The sequence below is a fragment of the Ranitomeya variabilis genome, chromosome 6 (genome assembly GCF_051348905.1).
Source record: "Ranitomeya variabilis isolate aRanVar5 chromosome 6, aRanVar5.hap1, whole genome shotgun sequence".
NCBI classification, from domain to species: Eukaryota; Metazoa; Chordata; class Amphibia; order Anura; family Dendrobatidae; genus Ranitomeya; species Ranitomeya variabilis.
This window is the reverse complement of record NC_135237.1, coordinates 268,147,144-268,164,464: the sequence shown is the minus strand read 5'-3', so window position 1 is coordinate 268,164,464 and position 17,321 is coordinate 268,147,144. Positions and strand designations below refer to the sequence as shown.

The following is a 17,321-nucleotide window of genomic DNA, read 5'->3' as shown; positions in this document are numbered from 1 at the left end:
CGTCCCTCTAGGGTTTTCCCTAATCACAAGGAGTTTGACAACACTACCGCCACTCACTGGGAAAACCCTGGCAAGCGTTTCCCAGGTAGGAAACTGCTTGATGTGTTATACCCTTTTCACTCCGACCTGGTCTCCAAGTGGTCCGAGTCTCCTAAGGTCGACCCGCCTGTGTCCAGGCTATCCTCACAGACAGTTCTGTCTATTCCGGACGCGGCTTCTCTTAAGGACCCCTCGGACAGACAAATCGAGGCGCTAGCAAAATCAGCATTTGAGGCCTCCGGAGCCTCCCTTTGCCCTATTTTCGCCTCATCATGGGTAGCCAAGGCTGTATCAGCCTGGGCCAAGACCCTGCGCAGGGGCATTTCGGCCTCTGCTCCTGCTGAAGAACTGTCTGAATTAGCGGATCAGATTTCACTGGCAGGAAAATACCTGATGAATGCCTCCCTTGATGCAGCGGCCTGCTCTACCAGGGCTAATGGCAACATTGTCACCATTCGCCGGATTCTTTGGTTAAAGGCGTGGAACGCTGACCCCGCATCTAAGAAATCGCTCACTGGTCTGCCCTTCCAGGGCTCCAGACTCTTCGGCTCGCAGCTAGATCAAATGATCTCGGACGCTACTGGCGGTAAGAGTACCTCCTTACCCCAGTCCAAGCCTAAACGTCCCTTTAACAGGAGGGGTCCCCAGTCCTTTCGTCCCTTTCGGTCTTTTGCCTCTTCGGGAAACCCCGTCCAGGACCGTTCCTCCTCACAAGGGGACCGAAGAAAACCTTCTTTCAGGCCTCCGCCACGCTGGAGAGCCAAGAGCCACCCCGCAAAACCATCGGGATCTCGGGGCCGCAGGTTTTCTAATAAATGACGGGTCGCCCCCACCTGGAACTCCTTCCAGGGTGGGAGGCCGCCTGCTTCTATTCTCAGAGGTTTGGCTTTCAGTAGTCGACGACGCCTGGGTCAGGGAGATCGTCACGTCAGGCTACAAAATAGAGTTTTCTTCGCCTCCAGGAAGACGTTTCATGCTCTCTCGTCCTCCCAAACAGCCCTCTCATCTCCCAGGGCTTCTCCAGGCCGTCGATTCGCTCCTCGCCTCGGGAGTCGTAGTGCCAGTGCCTTTTCGCCAGCGGTTTTCCGGGTTTTATTCAAACCTGTTCGTGGTTCCAAAAAAGGACGGCTCTCTCCGTCCGATTCTGGATCTCAAACGATTGAACCGCCACCTTCGGATTCAACACTTCAAAATGGAATCTCTGCGCTCGGTGATCGCGTCCATGGAGCCGGGAGAGTTTCTGTGCTCAGTGGACATTCGGGATGCGTACCTTCACATTCCTATTTGCGTGCAGCATCAGAGGTTCCTCCGATTCGCGATCAGGGAGCATCATTACCAGTTCACTGCCCTCCCCTTCGGGCTGGCATCTGCTCCCAGGGTCTTTACGAAGGTCATGGCAGCTGTCATGGCCATCCTGCGTTCAAAAGGGATTCTGGTAATCCCATACCTCGACGACCTATTGATCAAGGGCTCATCCCAGGGGGATTGCAGCCAGAGCCTCCATCTTACTCTGGACACCTTAGTTCGCCTAGGCTGGTTGATCAACTACCAGAAGTCTTCCTTGATTCCAACCCAACGGCTGGAGTTCCTAGGCATGGAATTCGATACCTTTCGGGCTCAGGTCTTCCTTCCCAAGGAGAAGTTTCTTTCTCTTCGTCGGGGTGTCAGAGCGCTAAAGGGTCCGAGTCCTCTGTCCCTTCGTCTAGCCATGAGAGTTCTGGGGAGAATGGTCGCTTCTATGGAAGCGGTCCCCTATGCTCAGTTCCACTCTCGTCCCCTCCAGCTGGCTCTTCTGTCTGCCTGGGACAGGAACCCGCTTTCCCTGGACCGTCCGTTTCGCCTCTCCCCAGGGCGAGACAGTCTCTCTCTTGGTGGACGCTGTCCACCTCCATTCTGCGCGGGAGGTCATTTTTACCCCCCCACTGGCAGGTGATTACCACCGACGCCAGTCTCCAAGGTTGGGGAGCGGTCTTTCTCCATCTCACAGCCCAGGGCCGCTGGACTGCTCGAAAGGCGTGCCTCTCGATCAACCTCTTGGAAATAAAAGCCATCTTCCTAGCCCTCATCCGCTGGGAGTCCCTCCTTTCGGGAAAGCCGGTCCGCATTCAGTCGGACAACGCCACGGCCGTGGCATACATAAATCACCAAGGGGGGACTCGCAGCAGTCAAGTCATGGCGGAGGGTCATGTTCCCTCTCTGTCAGCCGTCCACATCCCAGGGGTGGACAATTGGGAGGCCGACTTTCTAAGTCGCCAGGGCATCGTGGCGGGCGAGTGGTCTCTTCTTCCAGCAATCTTCAGCCAGATTTGCCAGCGGTGGGGCGTTCCAGACGTCGACTTGATGGCCTCCCGGGCAAACCACAAAGTTCCCCAGTACGTCGCCAGGTCTCGGGACCCGATGGCCGTCGGATGCGACGCTCTCGTGATCTCTTGGGCCCAGTTCCGGATGCCCTATCTGTTCCCGCCTCTCCCTCTGATCCCAAGGGTCGTAAAGAAGATCAAGTCGGAAGGGGTCCCCGTACTCTTGGTAGCTCCAGATTGGCCTCGCAGAGCCTGGTACGCAGAGCTGATAAACATGTTATCGGATGTTCCGTGGAGACTTCCGGATCTTCCGGACCTTCTTTCACAGGGGCCTCTCTCCCACCCGAATTCTCGGTCGCTGAATTCAACGGTATGGCCGTTGAGGCCGCGGTCCTGAAGAACACGGGTTTTTCTCATAGCGTCATCCAGACTATGATAAGAGCGAGGAAACCGGCCTCATCGCGTGTCTACCACAGATGTTGGAAGGCCTTTTTCCGGTGGTGTCAGGATAACAATCTGTTTCCTATGACCTTTTCCCTTCCTTCCCTTCTCAGCTTTCTTCAAACGGGCCTAGATTCGGGTCTTTCCCTTAGCACCTTGAAGGGTCAGATCTCTGCTCTATCAATTCTTTTTCAAAGAGACCTGGCTTCCCTGCCTCAGGTGAGGACCTTCATCCAGGGGGTCGCTCATATAGCTCCCCCTTACCGGTCTCCTGTTGAGCCTTGGGATCTCAACCTCGTCTTAAATGCCCTGCAGCGGCCGCCCTTTGAACCGCTTCAGGATGTTTCCTTCTCGCTTCTATCCTGGAAGGTAGCCTTTTTGATCGCCATCACCTCCATTAGAAGGGTTTCAGAGCTGGCGGCTTTATCCTGTCGTTCTCCCTTTCTGGTTCTGCATCAAGACAAGGTGGTTCTTCGTCCGGTTCCTTACTTCTTACCGAAAGTTGTCTCATCTTTTCATATCAACGAGGACATTGTCCTCCCGTCCTTTTGCCCTTCCCCGGTTCATCCATTGGAGAAATCCCTTCACAAGCTGGATGTGGTCAGGGCTATCCGGATTTACATCGCCAGAACTGCCTCTTTTCGTCAGGCCGATCCTCTGTTCGTCGTCTCGGATGGGCGTCGAAAGGGTCTTCCTGCCTCCAAGTCCACGATTGCTCGTTGGATCCGTTCGGCGGTTTTGGAGGCATACCGCGTCCAAGACAAACAGCCTCCTTCGGGGGTGAAGGCTCACTCTACCCGGGCAGTGGGAGCTTCCTGGGCAGTTCGTCACCAAGCTTCGGCCTCGCAGGTTTGCAAGGCCGCTACGTGGTCTTCCATGCACACCTTTGTCAAATTCTACGGGGTGCATACTCAGGCTTCCGCGGACGCGAGCCTGGGTAGGAGGATACTGCAGGCGGCGGTTTCTCACCGGCCAACCTGACTCCTCTTTTTCTGCAGAATACCCGCCCTAGGGACTGCTTTTGGACGTCCCATGGTTACCTGTGTCCCCCAATGAAGCGAGAAAGAAAGAGGGATTTTTGGTTCTTACCGTAAAATCTCTTTCTTGGAGCCTTCATTGGGGGACACAGCACCCTCCCTTGAAGTTGTACCGTGTTGGCTAACGTGCCGTTGTTGTGGGTTGGTACATAGGTTGAGTTTTATATTACCTGTTCCTACTACTGCTTTTGCACCAACTGAGTTGCCTGGTGCCTGTCGGAGGGTGTATACTGCCGGGGAGGAGTTACTTCTTCTTTATTTGCATAGTGTCAGCCTCCTAGTGACAGCAGCATACACCCATGGTTACCTGTGTCCCCCATGGTTACCTGTGTCCCCCAATGAAGGCTCCAAGAAAGAGATTTTACGGTAAGAACCAAAAATCCCTCTATTTTGATTCCATGAGCTTCTGTCCTGCGAAACGTTTATCTGGACGGATCCTGTGAGAGTCAACAATTTCGGTAAATTCGGGATGATTCGCGAACACCCTTGCGAGCTCGCTTGGTCCTCTTAAAGGACACAGCATGATCCGCTTTAGATAAGGGTTCCTCATCTAGTTTCAGGGCTTTATTCACTGAATCAATGAGGGAGTCGAGTGTCTCCTGATCGTGTTGGAATTCCTGATCTAAGGACGTGTCAGAATCGTCCTCTGAAACAGGTTCTCTACTAGCCCCAGGAGAGGGAGAACGAGAAATTAAACTCCCAGAACATGAATCCGGTGATGGTCTGGGGAAATGGCATGGGTCCTTTTCCTGGAAGAGCGAGAACTCCTTGATAAGGTATGACCCCTAGTGGACAATGGGTTCTGTCCATCAGAAGCGTCATCCGTAAATAGGTGAGCGCCCTGGTTAGAGGAAGGGTCCCGGAGAGAGTCTATTGCTTTGACCACGGATGCCATAGACCGGGAAAGGGAGACTAGGCTCACTGGGTACGGTATCAGTAATAGGTGGTTCCTGAGTAGTCACCGGTTCACAAGCTGTGCAGAACGCAGTATTGTGACCCCGGGGTAAAGTAACCTTACAAGTGGTACAAGCAGCATAAAACACAGTGTGGGTTTTGCCAGTCTTTTTGGAAGGCTTAGAATGAGACAGTGTCGCCTTGAAAGGATAGAGTACTAGCAGGGGAAGAGTTAAGCTATATTTCTGCAGCTTACCCAGGTCCTGGGTCTTGAGTCCCAGGGGAGTTGCCGCAATATGTCCACAGAAAATCGCCAGGTCCTGTGAAGGCTGTGACCAATCGCTGGAATAGGCGCTGCGGTATCAGCCTTGCAGGTGGATAAATATGGCCGCCGAGATCAGGAAGTAAAGGTGCTTTTCATGAAACGAGAAGTGCCAGAAAGAGGGGGCGGCGCTGACGGCGGGCGGAGCCAGCCTTGTGGCCTGTACACCTGAGAAAGCCGGGGGCTAAATTTATAACAGCCGGTTGCGGCCTGCAGCGCCGCGACCGCTGTTTGCGTGCACAGACGCCCACCGCTCTGGTCGCGACCGCCGTTTGCAGACCGACATGACCCATCTACCAGAGGCTTTGGTATGTGTGCGGATCTCCCCTATCCCAGGGACCAGAACCCTCCTACGCCTCGGCCCCCGCTGGTGTACTCACAGTAGGTGCGGTGGGCCAATGCTCAATCCACCGTCGCCATAGTCAGGGAGGGGGTGGAGAGCTTCTGCCGCCTTGCATAATCCGATATATCAGTGTTGATGCAGTGGGGGGCTGCATGGACGCCATACATATGTCCGGCTATGCACCTGGCTCCAGAAGAGGTAGATGGAGGGCTACTCCATGTGGTCGCCTGCTATGGCGGGGGGAGATCGGAACGCGAAGGAACCGTTGCCTGTAAGGTGAGCTCAGGGCTGGCATCCAACGGTGCAGGAAAGGATGCGGGAGTGATGCTTCGCGTTCTTGCCTGTTGATGGTTCGGGGGAGATCAGAACCTAGGAAGGGTCCGTCGCCCCCATTCGCTCCGTTAAGGAAAAAAAAATAGAATAAAAATAAAAAATGAAAATAAAAACGGTGGGGTCTGAAAGCAGACCCCAGTGCCTCCTACAGACACTAAGCAAGAACTGGTTCACTTAGAGCCAGCAGGAGGGTGTATACTGCAGGGGAGGAGCTATTCTTTCTGTGTTAACTTAGTGTCCTCCTAGTGGCAGCAGCATAACACCCCCCCATGGTCCTGTGTCCCCCAATGAGGCGTAGGAGAAATACATATTCGTTCTTGTTAGAAAAATGCAGTTGATGTACTTACTCAGAGTCTATGATTTTCTGCTTCAGTCCAATCAAAGCGGCAACATATTCATTCAGACTCTGTAATTAGAACAGTTAAAGTAGATGAAAATAACAGATGTGCAATAATTGTGATAAATATGAAATCACAGCCAAAGGCACTACTACCATCCATAACAAGTGGATTTACTGTTGTGAAGTTTCAACTGAATCTTGCAAAATTACAAATGAACACTAAAAGCAGATGGTAACATACTAAAATGCAGGAAAGCGCAGCCTCTTACGAAAACTGATTGAATCTATATGCCACACAGTATATTCTCAACACAACGTCCTTTTCAAGTTCTACTGTAACAAAGTTTGAGAATCCTAAAAAAAAACAAACACTTGTGGGATATTTCAAACGCTACCAGTGGATGTACGATGTCCAAAGTCGGGTAAATTAGTTTTTTTTTTTTTATTGTAGTACGTGCTTCAGAGTTGATCTAACTTCTTCCTCAGATACAGGTTCTTCTGATTCTCAAATATTAATTCCAGTACCACCAGTATACACCAAGGAACCAGCAGTGGACTCTCAAGCCCTCTCCAATGTTGTGCCTGCTATGCATAACCTCCCCAGGAGAGAAGTGCACAATCTAGTATTGATCTAGATGCACAGATTTACATATGGAGCACTTCCAGATTTTTGTATTACTGTAATAAAGTTATCATAGCCCCCCCTTGTAAATGGTATGTCAGATATAATATAACAGATCCACACCTGCATGTAGGTTATATACAAAAAAACAAAAGGAGTACAAACCACCCATATAAGATATATCAAATATTTTATTTTATTAGTTGCCAATAAAAAGTATCATATATACAAGGTTGTTTTAAAAAAAGATTATATGGACAAAGATGTAGCAGTGAAGGACACAAGACAAGAAAGGTCCGACACAATTGCATATATAAGGACCGGGAATTCAGAGACCATAAAAGATCCCCCATAATGCAATAATATTGTGTAGGTATATATATTGCAACAATGTCACAGTACTAGAACATTAATGTAGCACAATGGGTATAAATAGAGTGAATTAAAAACCTATTGCCAACATGGCTATAACCCCATATATACAGTCCAAGTCTAGTACAAAAAAAAGGGAAGTCTCACCCAAATATGTCCTTGCAACTGGTCAGACCACGCAGCCCCAACGCGCGTTTCGCGTGGGCTTCCTCAGGGACCTGTGACAGCAGCAGTCGCCGGCTTCAAAGCAGCTTTCAGGCTATCACGGGTGCCTGCTCAATAAGGTAATGAATATTCACCTCTCTCCACTCCCATAAGCGTGGAGAGAGGTGAATATTCATTACCTTAATGAGGGGGGGCAGGTGATCACTCGGTGGAAGGAGCTGCTGGCACTGGAACGAGCTGCTGTTAGGGCGCGCAGGGAAGGTAAACAGGATGGGTTTTTTTGTTGTTTTTTTAAATATGCTTTTCTAATGGGGATCATACATACATACATACATACATACATACAAGGATGGGGATAAGGAGCCATGCAGACAAGGATGGGGATAAGGAGCCGTGCAGACAAGGATGGGGATAAGGAGCCGTGCAGACAAGGATGGGGATAAGGAGCCGTGCAGACAAGGATGGGGATAAGGAGCCGTGCAGACAAGGATGGGGATAAGGAGCCGTGCAGACAAGGATGGGGATAAGGAACCATGCATACCAGAATAGGGATTAGGGGACAATGCATACCTGGCTTATACTCGAGTCAATAGGTTTTCCCAGTTTTTCGAGGCAAAATTAGGTGCCTCGGCTTATACACGAGTATATACGGTAGTTATCGAGCTTGCCTTTTGTTATCTTCATTAGCTGCAGACCCAGCCAGAATTCAATGCAAGTAATGGGCAGGGAAATGTTACAAGATGGTCATATGTGCTAAATTAATCATTACTGATTGTGGATAGATCTTCAGGGGTGTTGTCTCAGAGTATCGAGGAGAGCACTCTTCTTGGGGGTAGTACGAGAAGTTGATGGCAATTTTACATACATGAAGAAAGGACAGAAAATGGTATGTACAATACAATATGCCACTAACTACTAAAATAGGAATCTCTCTTAATTCAGAGCTGCAAATTTAAATAATATCTGTTCCATTTTAATCAGTAAGAGAGTCATAGGCATTCATTTTAAAAAATAAATAATACGGGGCAAAGGGAGAAATAACTTTGCTATGGGCGTAAAGGGTCAAAGCTGTTAACTTTCCAGAAAACAATATTGAAGAGCATTGGATTAGTAGGAGATACCTGTTGCAAAGATGTACAGTTCTGACAGGAGCCTGCCGCCTCTGAAGCAATGCCAGCCGTTTTTGAGTGGGTCTCCCCGGGCATCATGATGAGGATAACGGACCACCCAGATCCGTGGAGAATACAAAGACTATATCTGAAAAACACACCCATAGTTAGAACTGTAAGTCATCTACTAATACAACTGTTTAAACATCTTGTGGCTGAAATGAGTGTGGCAAACTTGCCAGCCATAATAAAACATGTCCTCTATTACATGTTGGAGAGAGGATAGAAAAGGAAAAAAAAATGACCTTCCGTAATTTATTATAGCACAAGCAATAATCATATAATACAAAGAAATTGTAACCACCATGTATGTACAGTTATATGAAAACGTTTGGGCACCCCTAATAATCTTAATGTTTTATAAAAATTGTTGTTTTTTTCAACAGCTATTTCAGTTTCATATATCTAATAACTGTTGGACACAGTAATGTTTCTGCCTTGAAATGAGGTTTATTGTACTAACAGAAAATGTGCAATCTGCATTCAAACAAAATTTGACAGGTGCATAAGTATGGGCACCCTTATCATTTTCTTGTTTTAAATACTCCTACCTACTTTTTACTGACTTACTAAAGCACTTCTTTTGGTTTTGTAACCTCATTGAGCTTTGAACTTCATAGCCAGGTGTATGCAATCATGAGAAAAGCTACTTAAAGTGGCCACTTGCAAGTTGTTCTCCTGTTTAAATCTCCTCTGAAGAGTGGCATCATGGGCTCCTCAAAACAACTGTCAAATGATCTGAAAACAAAGATTATTCAACATAGTTGTTCAGGGGAAGGATAAATAAAGCTGTCTCAGAGATTTAACCTGTCAATTTCCACTGTGAGGAGCATAGTAAGGAAATGGAAGAACACAGGTACAGTTCTTGTTAAGGCCAGAAGTGGCAGGCCAAGAAAAACATCAGAAAGGCAGAGAAGAAGAATGGTGAGATCAGTTAAAGGGAACCTATCACCCCGTTTTTTTCGGTATGAGATAAAAATACTGTTAAATAGGGCCTGAGCTGTGCATTACAATAGTGTAGTTTGTGGACCCCGATTCCCCACCTATGCTGCCGAAATACGTTACCAAAGTAGTCATTTTCGCCTGTCAATCAGGCTGGTCAGGTCGGATGGGCGTGGCTTCTTCCCCCAGATATTGCGTAGTTTTCCGTTGGTGGCGTAGTGGTGTGCGCATGTCCAAGGTCCCCAATCCTGCACGGGGGGGTGAAAATAGCAGCGATGTCCGTTATTCCATTGGTGGTCGGTGGGCGCGGCCATCTTCCTTTGGCCGCGCGTGCGCAGAAGCGGCGCTCTGCTGGCCGCGGCTTCAGGAAAATGGCCGCCGCGATCTCCATCTGCGCACGCGCGGCATCCCGCGGCCATTTTCCTGAAGCCACGGCCAGCAGAGCGCCGCTTCTGCGCACGCGCGGCCAAAGGAAGATGGCCGCGCCCACCGACCACCAATGGAATAACGGACATCGCTGCTATTTTCACCCCCCCGTGCAGGATTGGGGACGTTGGACATGCGCACACCACCAACGGAAAACTACGCAATATCTGGGGGAAGAAGCCACGCCCATCCGACCTGACCAGCCTGATTGACAGGCGAAAATGACTACTTTGGTAACGTATTTCGGCAGCATAGGTGGGGAATCGGGGTCCACAAACTACACTATTGTAATGCACAGCTCAGGCCCTATTTAACAGTATTTTTATCATACCGAAAAAAACGGGGTGATAGGTTCCCTTTAAGGACAATCCTCAGACCACCTCCAGAGAGCTGCAGCATCAACTTGCTGCAGATGGTGTCACTGTGCATCGGTCAACTATACAACGCACTCTGCACAAGGAGAAGCTGTATGGGAGAGTCATGCGAAAGAAGCCGTTTCTGCAAGCACGCCACAAACAGAGTCGGCTGAGGTATGCAAAAGCATATTTGGAGAAGCCAATTTCTTTTTGGAAGAAGGTTCTGTGGACTGATGAAACCAACATTGAGTTGTTTGGTCATACAAAAAGGCGTTATGCATGGCGGCAAAAAAACACCCAGCATTCCAAGAAAAACACTTGCTACCCACAGTAAAATTTGGTGGAGGTTCCATCTTGCTTTGGGGCTGTGTGGCCAATGCCGGCACTGGGAATCTTGTTAAAGTTGAGGGACGCATGGATTCCTCTCAGTATCAGCAGATTCTTGACAATAATGTTCATGAATCAGTGACAAAGTTGAAGTTACGCAGGGGATGGAACTTTCAGCAAGACAATGATCCAAAACACCGCTCCAAATCTACTCAGGCATTCATGCAGAGGAACAATTACACTGTTCTGGAATGGCCATCCCAGTCCCCAGACCTGAATATCATTGAACATCTGTGGGATCATTTGAAGAGGGCTGTCCATGCTCGGCGACCATCAAACTTAACTGAATTGGAATTGTTTTGTAAAGAGGAATGGTCAAAAATACCTTCATCCAGGAACTCATTAAAAGCTACAGGAAGCGACTAGAGGCTGTTATTTTTGCAAAAGGAGGATCTACTAAATATTAATGTCACTTTTCTGGTGTGGTGCCCATACTTATACACCTGTCAAATTTTGTTTGAATGCAAATTGCACATTTTCTGTTAGTACAATAAACCTCATTTCAAGGCAGAAACATTACTGTGTCCAACAGTTATTAGATATATGAAACTGAAATAGCTGTTGCAAAAAAAACAATTTTTATAAAACATTAAGCTTAAGATTAATAGGGGTGCCCAAACTTTTTCATATAACTGTATGTACTGGGCTCAGGAGGCTCATTTGCCTGTGACAGCAGAGACTGGTGCCATCTTAAACTGTTGCTGCTTAACCATTTAAATGCTGATGTCAATCACCAGCAGCAGCATTTAAATAGCGAGAGTGTACCAGCTTCTATCAGTCCCCCGTGATGTGATGGGCATCCTTGCCGTCATCATGCCTGTAAAAGTCCAATCAAAATATTAAAATATTTTTCCCATACAAGAGAGGAAAAAAAAAGAAAAAAAAGAGAAAAAAAAACACAAATCTGTTTTGATTTTCAGTCACAGAGCTTCCCTCTCAAAATGCAATAGAAGATTCTTGGTGAATTTTCTTGTATGCAAAACAAATGGTCCGAATATCATCAGAGTTTGGTCAGTCTGTCAGTATTGCCATCAGAGTTTGGTCAGTTTCATTAGTTTTTCCCATATGCAAACAAAATAAAATAACATAATATATTATAAAATATATACAAACACACACACACACACACACACACACACACACACACACACACACACACAGTACAGACCAAAAGTTTGGACACACCTCATTTAAAGATTTTTCTGTATTTTCATGGCTATGAAAATTGTACATTCACACTGAAGGCATCAAAACTATGAATTAACACGTGGAATTATATACTTAACAAAAAAGTGTGAAACAACTGAAATTACGTCTTATAGTCTAGGTTCTTTAAAGTAGCCATCTTTTGCTTTGATGACTGCTTTACACATTCTTGGCATTCTCTTGATGAGCTTCAAGAGGTAGTCACCGGGAATGGTCTTCCAACAATCTTGAAGGAGCTCCCAGAGATGCTTAGCACTTGTTGGCCCTTTTGCCTTCACTCTGCGGTCCAGCTCACCCCAAACCATCTCGATTGTGCTCAGGTCTGGTGACTGTGGAGGCCAAGTCATCTGGCGTAGCACCCAATCACTCTCCTTCTTGGTCAAATAGCCCTTACACAGCCTGGAGGTGTGTTTGGGGTCATTGTCCTGTTGACAAATAAATGATGGTCCAATTAAACACAAACCGGATGGAAGAGCATGCCGCTGCAAGATGCTGTGGTAGCCATGCTGGTTCAGTATGCCTTCAATTTTGAATAAATCACCAGCAAAGCACCCCCACACCACCTCCTCCTCCATGCTTCACGGTGGGAACCAGGCATGTAGAGTCCATCCGTTCACCTTTTCCGCGTCGCACAAAGACACAGTGGTTGGAACCAAAGATCTCAAATTTGGACTCACCAGATCAAAGCACAGATTTCCACTGGTCTAATGTCCATTCCTTGTGTTCTTTAGCCCAAACAAGTCTCTTCTGCTTGTTGCCTGTCCTTAGCAGTGGTTTCCTAGCAGCTATTTTACCATGAAGGCCTGCTGCACAAAGTCGCCTCTTAACAGTTGTTGTAGAGATGTGTCTGCTGCTAGAACTCTGTGTGGCATTGACCTGGTCTCTAATCTGAGCTGCTGTTAACCTGCGATTTCTGAGGCTGGTGACTCGGATAAACCTATGCTCAGAAGCAGAGATGACTCTTGGTCTTCCTTTCCTGGGGCGGTCCTCATGTGAGCCAGTTTCTTTGTAGCGCTTGATGGTTTTTGCCACTGCACTTGGGGACACTTTAAAAGTTTTCCCAATTTTTCGGACTGACTGACCTTCATTTCTTAAAGTAATGATGGCCACTCATTTTTCTTTACTTAGCTGCTTTTTTCTTGCCTTAATACAAATTCTAACAGTCTATTCAGTTGGACTATCAGCTGTGTATCCACCAGACTTCCGCACAACACAACTGATGGTCCCAACCCCATTTATAAGGCAAGAAATCCCACTTGACAGGGCACACCTGTGAAGTAAAAACCATTTCCGGTGACTACCTCTTGAAGCTCATCAAGAGAATGCCAAGAGTGTGCAAAGCAGTCATCAAAGCAAAAGGTGGCTACTTTGAAGAACCTAGAATATAAGACATAATTTCAGTTGTTTCACACTTTTTTGTTATGTACGTTATTGCACATGTGTTAATTCATAGTTTTGATGCCTTCAGTGTGAATGTACAATTTTCATAGTCATGAAAATACAGAAAAATCTTTAAATGAGAAGGTGTGTCCATGAAAAACACGGAATAGATTGTACGCATACAAGAAACACTGCCGTCTAAATGAACCCTTGCCTGGTGTTTCACTCACTGGGGCTTATTCTCTGCATATTGTATGCGGGTCTCATCTGACTGGAGTTTTTCACTTTGTGCATTTTAAAATTGCTTTCTAATGTAATGTGTATTAAGGTATTTTGTAGTGATCAAGTACAATTTTGTGAGAATCATTCGTTACGCCTGGTTGTGCCATCCACTACTTGTGCGTATGGTCGCCATTTACTAAATTTGAAAGGGAGGATCTTCAAACCCCACCCATATTCAAAATAGTCAAAAGGAAGTGTCCGTGCACAGAAAGCTGCTGTGATACACTAAGGGTATGTGCCGACGATCAGTAAACGCTGCTGGTTGGACGCTGCATACTTGCGCAGCGTCCAGCTATTACAGTATAGTGGATGGGATTTCAAAAAATCCCATTCCCACTATGTGTCCAGAAATGTCACCCATACAATGTATTGGAGGCGGTGAATCCGCATGGTTCAGCATTCAATGGACGGGAGCGTTTTGGAAGCAGCGCTGCCAGTTCCGGATCATCTGCACATATCCTAACTGGTAATACCCAGTGTGCAATTTATTCATACATCTCTATGAGGAATAACAGAACAGAATAAGAAAAATGTTCCAGAAGTGTTGGATTATTAGAAATAGAATTATTTTTCAAATAGATTTTCCAGCGCACGGCTCAAACTATATTCACAAACCCATGTGCATGTTAACATCCAACAAAAACAGATCAATTTTTTTCTCGGGTCTCATAATAGTTGCATCCGGTTTTGTTACCACTGAAGCAGGTAGAATATCTGAACCTTCTTCATACCTTGATTTGTAGCAATGGAACAGTAAAAGCAGATGAGACATAGGAGGAACACTGAGGTACAAAGTACCATAGGTCTTCAGTGTTTCACACATTTTATACGGATCCCCATAGACTTTTATAGCAGAGTCTAATGTGTAAAATAAGTTCAGAATAGGACATGCTCCGAGTCACACAGATTTCATGGTCAGATTTGTGATTTTCATGGATGTGTGAATAAAACCATTCTATGATATGGGTCCGAGTGCTGATGTACCAGTATATAAGAAAAAAAAAAAAAGACCGCAGTACAACGTATCACATGGATGTGTAAGGCTACATTCCCACATTGAGCTTTTGGTGAGTTTTTGTATGCAGAACAATTTTGGAAAAATCCAAGAAACCCATTTTACTTAATGGGTGCAGAAAATCTCATCAAAAACTGACCAAAAGCTCATTGTGGGAACTTAACCTAAACACAGCCTTATGCTGCGGCTTGGTTGTTAGTGACATGTTTACCTTGTCCCCCATACGCTACATTCACTTATCCGTGCGAGTGTCACCAGCCGAGAGAAACTGACCGATTCTTAGATGTCATCCTAATCACTTTTGTTTACTCACTGAAACAGACTGAACTTTTTTTATCCATTGACTCTTAAAAATAATCTGATTTCACCCCCAAACTATTTACTTACACATGTAGCTCTTTCAATGACAAGTCCAGCAATACCATTATATAACCAGTCTGTTCCTCTGTTGCTGAGAAATCTATGTCTGAATTAATATGCAAATAAGGCTAAAGATGTATTGTAGATCTGAAGCCTCTGTCAGTCCAGCTCTATTCCCTGCCCAGCAACCGCCTACTCCTGCTTGACTGACAGCTTCTATGCTGTGTAACTTTGGGAAAAGGAGCGCTCACGTCAAGCAAGAGAAGGTGACACTGGGAGGGGAATAGAGCTAGAGCGACAGAGGCTTCAGATCTACAAATAGTTCTCAGCATCATTTGCATATCAATTCAAACATTGATTTATCAGTAAAGGTACCTTCACACTAAACGACGCTGCAGCGATATCGACAGCGATGCCGATCGCTGCAGCGTCGTTGTTTGGTCGCTGGAGAGCTGTCACACAGACAGCTCTCCAGCGACCAACGATGCCGAGGTCCCCGGGTAACCAGGGTAAACATCAGGTTACTAAGCGCAGGGCCGCGCTTAGTAACCCAATGTTTACCCTGGTTACCAGTGTAAATGTAAAAAAAAAAAAGTACATACTCACCTTCTGCTGTCTGTCACACGTCCCCTGCACTGACTGAGTGCCGGCCGTAAGGCACAGCACAGCGGTGACGTCACTGCTGTGCTCTGCTTTCACTTTACGGCCGGCGCTCACAGTCAGTGCGGGAAGCAGACGCCGGGGGACGTGTGACAGACATCAGAGGGCGAGTATGTACTGTTTGTTTTTTTTACATTTACAATGGTAACCAGGGTAAACATCGGGTTACTAAGCGTGGCCCTGCGCTTAGTAACCCGATATTTACCCTGGTTACCACTGTAAAACATCGCTGGCATCGTTGCTTTTGCTGTCAAACACGACGATACACGCCGATCTGACGACCAAATAAAGTTCTGAACTTTCAGCAACGACCAGCGATATCACAGCAGGATCCTGATCGCTGCTGCGTGTCAAACACAACGATATCGCTATCCAGGACGCTGCAACGTCACGGATCGCTATCGTTATCGCTGCAAAGTCGTTTAGTGTGAAGGTACCTTAAGAGAGGTGTTAAAGATATGAAGATAGGCTTTGTTACTTCCATAGGCTTGAATAGAGTGGAAAGCCCCATACCCAGTCTGCAGCTCAATTCAACACCTCCGAGCTAGGGTTCCCAAGATCTGCCCATCATTAGAGGGGCCGAGCAGTGGGTCTCTTCACATAACAGCTAAAACTTTCAGTGGATAGGTCGTTACACTGAAACACCAAATTTATTACCCATTTTACGTGGCATTTCAAAATAATGGCAATTGTTTCTAGCTTTCTGTAAATTTCTGACTGAAAAAAAAACAAAGAAACCCAGACCAAAATTGAATACATCATTGTTAACTACATTGAAAATAGCAAAGGATTTGGGAGGGCACCACTAAATCTCACAGGGGTTCTCCATAAGCATGTAAATGGGCACTAGAACAACCGAGAGAAAGAGCCATGCTCACAGATAGGAACACCCAAATTTCTAAACATATACTTTATTAGGAGAAGATTTGACACTGAATACTGGACACAACAGCAATTAAAAACATTGAAAAACTAACTAATTAACCTTGCCATGTCTTGATATAAAGGCAATGGCTGCCCACACAAAAAAAATCATCTAAGCATAGATGACAGATAAGCTGGTTCAGTATGGCTGGTTCAGTATGGCTCAAAAACAAACCCAAATGGCCATGTAACAATCAAAAACACATAACATGGAATTGACCTCTTGCAAGATTCTTCTGCAAGTGCTGAGGGTGGAAACTTGTAAAATGCAGCAAGCTATTCGTGGCAGTGGCCTTTCAAAAGAGTTTGGTTTGGAGCTGACAGCCAACTTTCATAATCTTAAGATCCAGGAAGTCAATAGAACTTGTTGAGAGCGAAGCTGTCAGAGAAATGTTCAGCTGATTATTATTCAACTCAGCAATGAATGTAATACATTCAGACTCAGAACCCGTCCAAAACACCAAAAGATCATCTATGTATGGAAACCAACGAAATACGCTGGTTTTTAAGGACTGCAGGGGGCACATCCGCGTCTCCTCCCACCAACCCATAAAGAGGTTAGCGTAGTAGGGCGCACAGCGAGCCCCATTGCTGTCCCAGAGATTTGCTATTTCAGCTTATCTCGACTCTGCAGAGTCAGCGCGCACGCGTGCTTTACTTCACTTTGCTTTTGGACATGCGCTCTGAGTGGCATCGATGCCACTCAGTGATTACGCACGTGCGAGTTTATCATTTTTGCATGAATGCGCAGACTGACTTTCAACAGAGTTAATTGACTGATCATCACAGACGGACATTAACGAGATGGCGGTGACCATGTGCGCTCTTCTATTCCCAGGCCGGCCGGCTTCCTTGCTCTCCAGGTGATTAGTCTTAGCCAATCTTGTTTTCTATGTATATATTTCATGTTTACGAGACACAGGGCATCACTTTCTCTGAGGAAGCCACATTTATTGTGGCGATACGCGTGGGCTCTTCCCCACATTATTTCCTTCTTCGCGACCAT

At 46.5% G+C, this 17,321-nt stretch overlaps 1 protein-coding gene and 1 long non-coding RNA gene across 2 annotated transcripts in view; both read right to left on the bottom strand.

The window, feature by feature from the left end:
- LOC143782298 (uncharacterized) overlaps nucleotides 1-17,321 on the bottom strand; it is a 906,302-nt gene that overhangs the window by 612,196 nt on the left and 276,785 nt on the right. The gene's annotated exons all lie outside the window — the stretch shown is intronic.
- Nucleotides 1-17,321, bottom strand: part of ICE1 (interactor of little elongation complex ELL subunit 1) — a 137,539-nt gene that overhangs the window by 107,176 nt on the left and 13,042 nt on the right. Inside the window, exons 2-3 of the mRNA XM_077269611.1 lie at nucleotides 8,330-8,465; nucleotides 6,057-6,115 (exon numbers count right to left, since the gene is read on the bottom strand). Coding sequence (XP_077125726.1) covers nucleotides 6,057-6,115; nucleotides 8,330-8,416 — 146 coding nt within the window. The 5' untranslated portion in view covers nucleotides 8,417-8,465. The remainder of the gene's footprint in view (nucleotides 1-6,056; nucleotides 6,116-8,329; nucleotides 8,466-17,321) is intronic.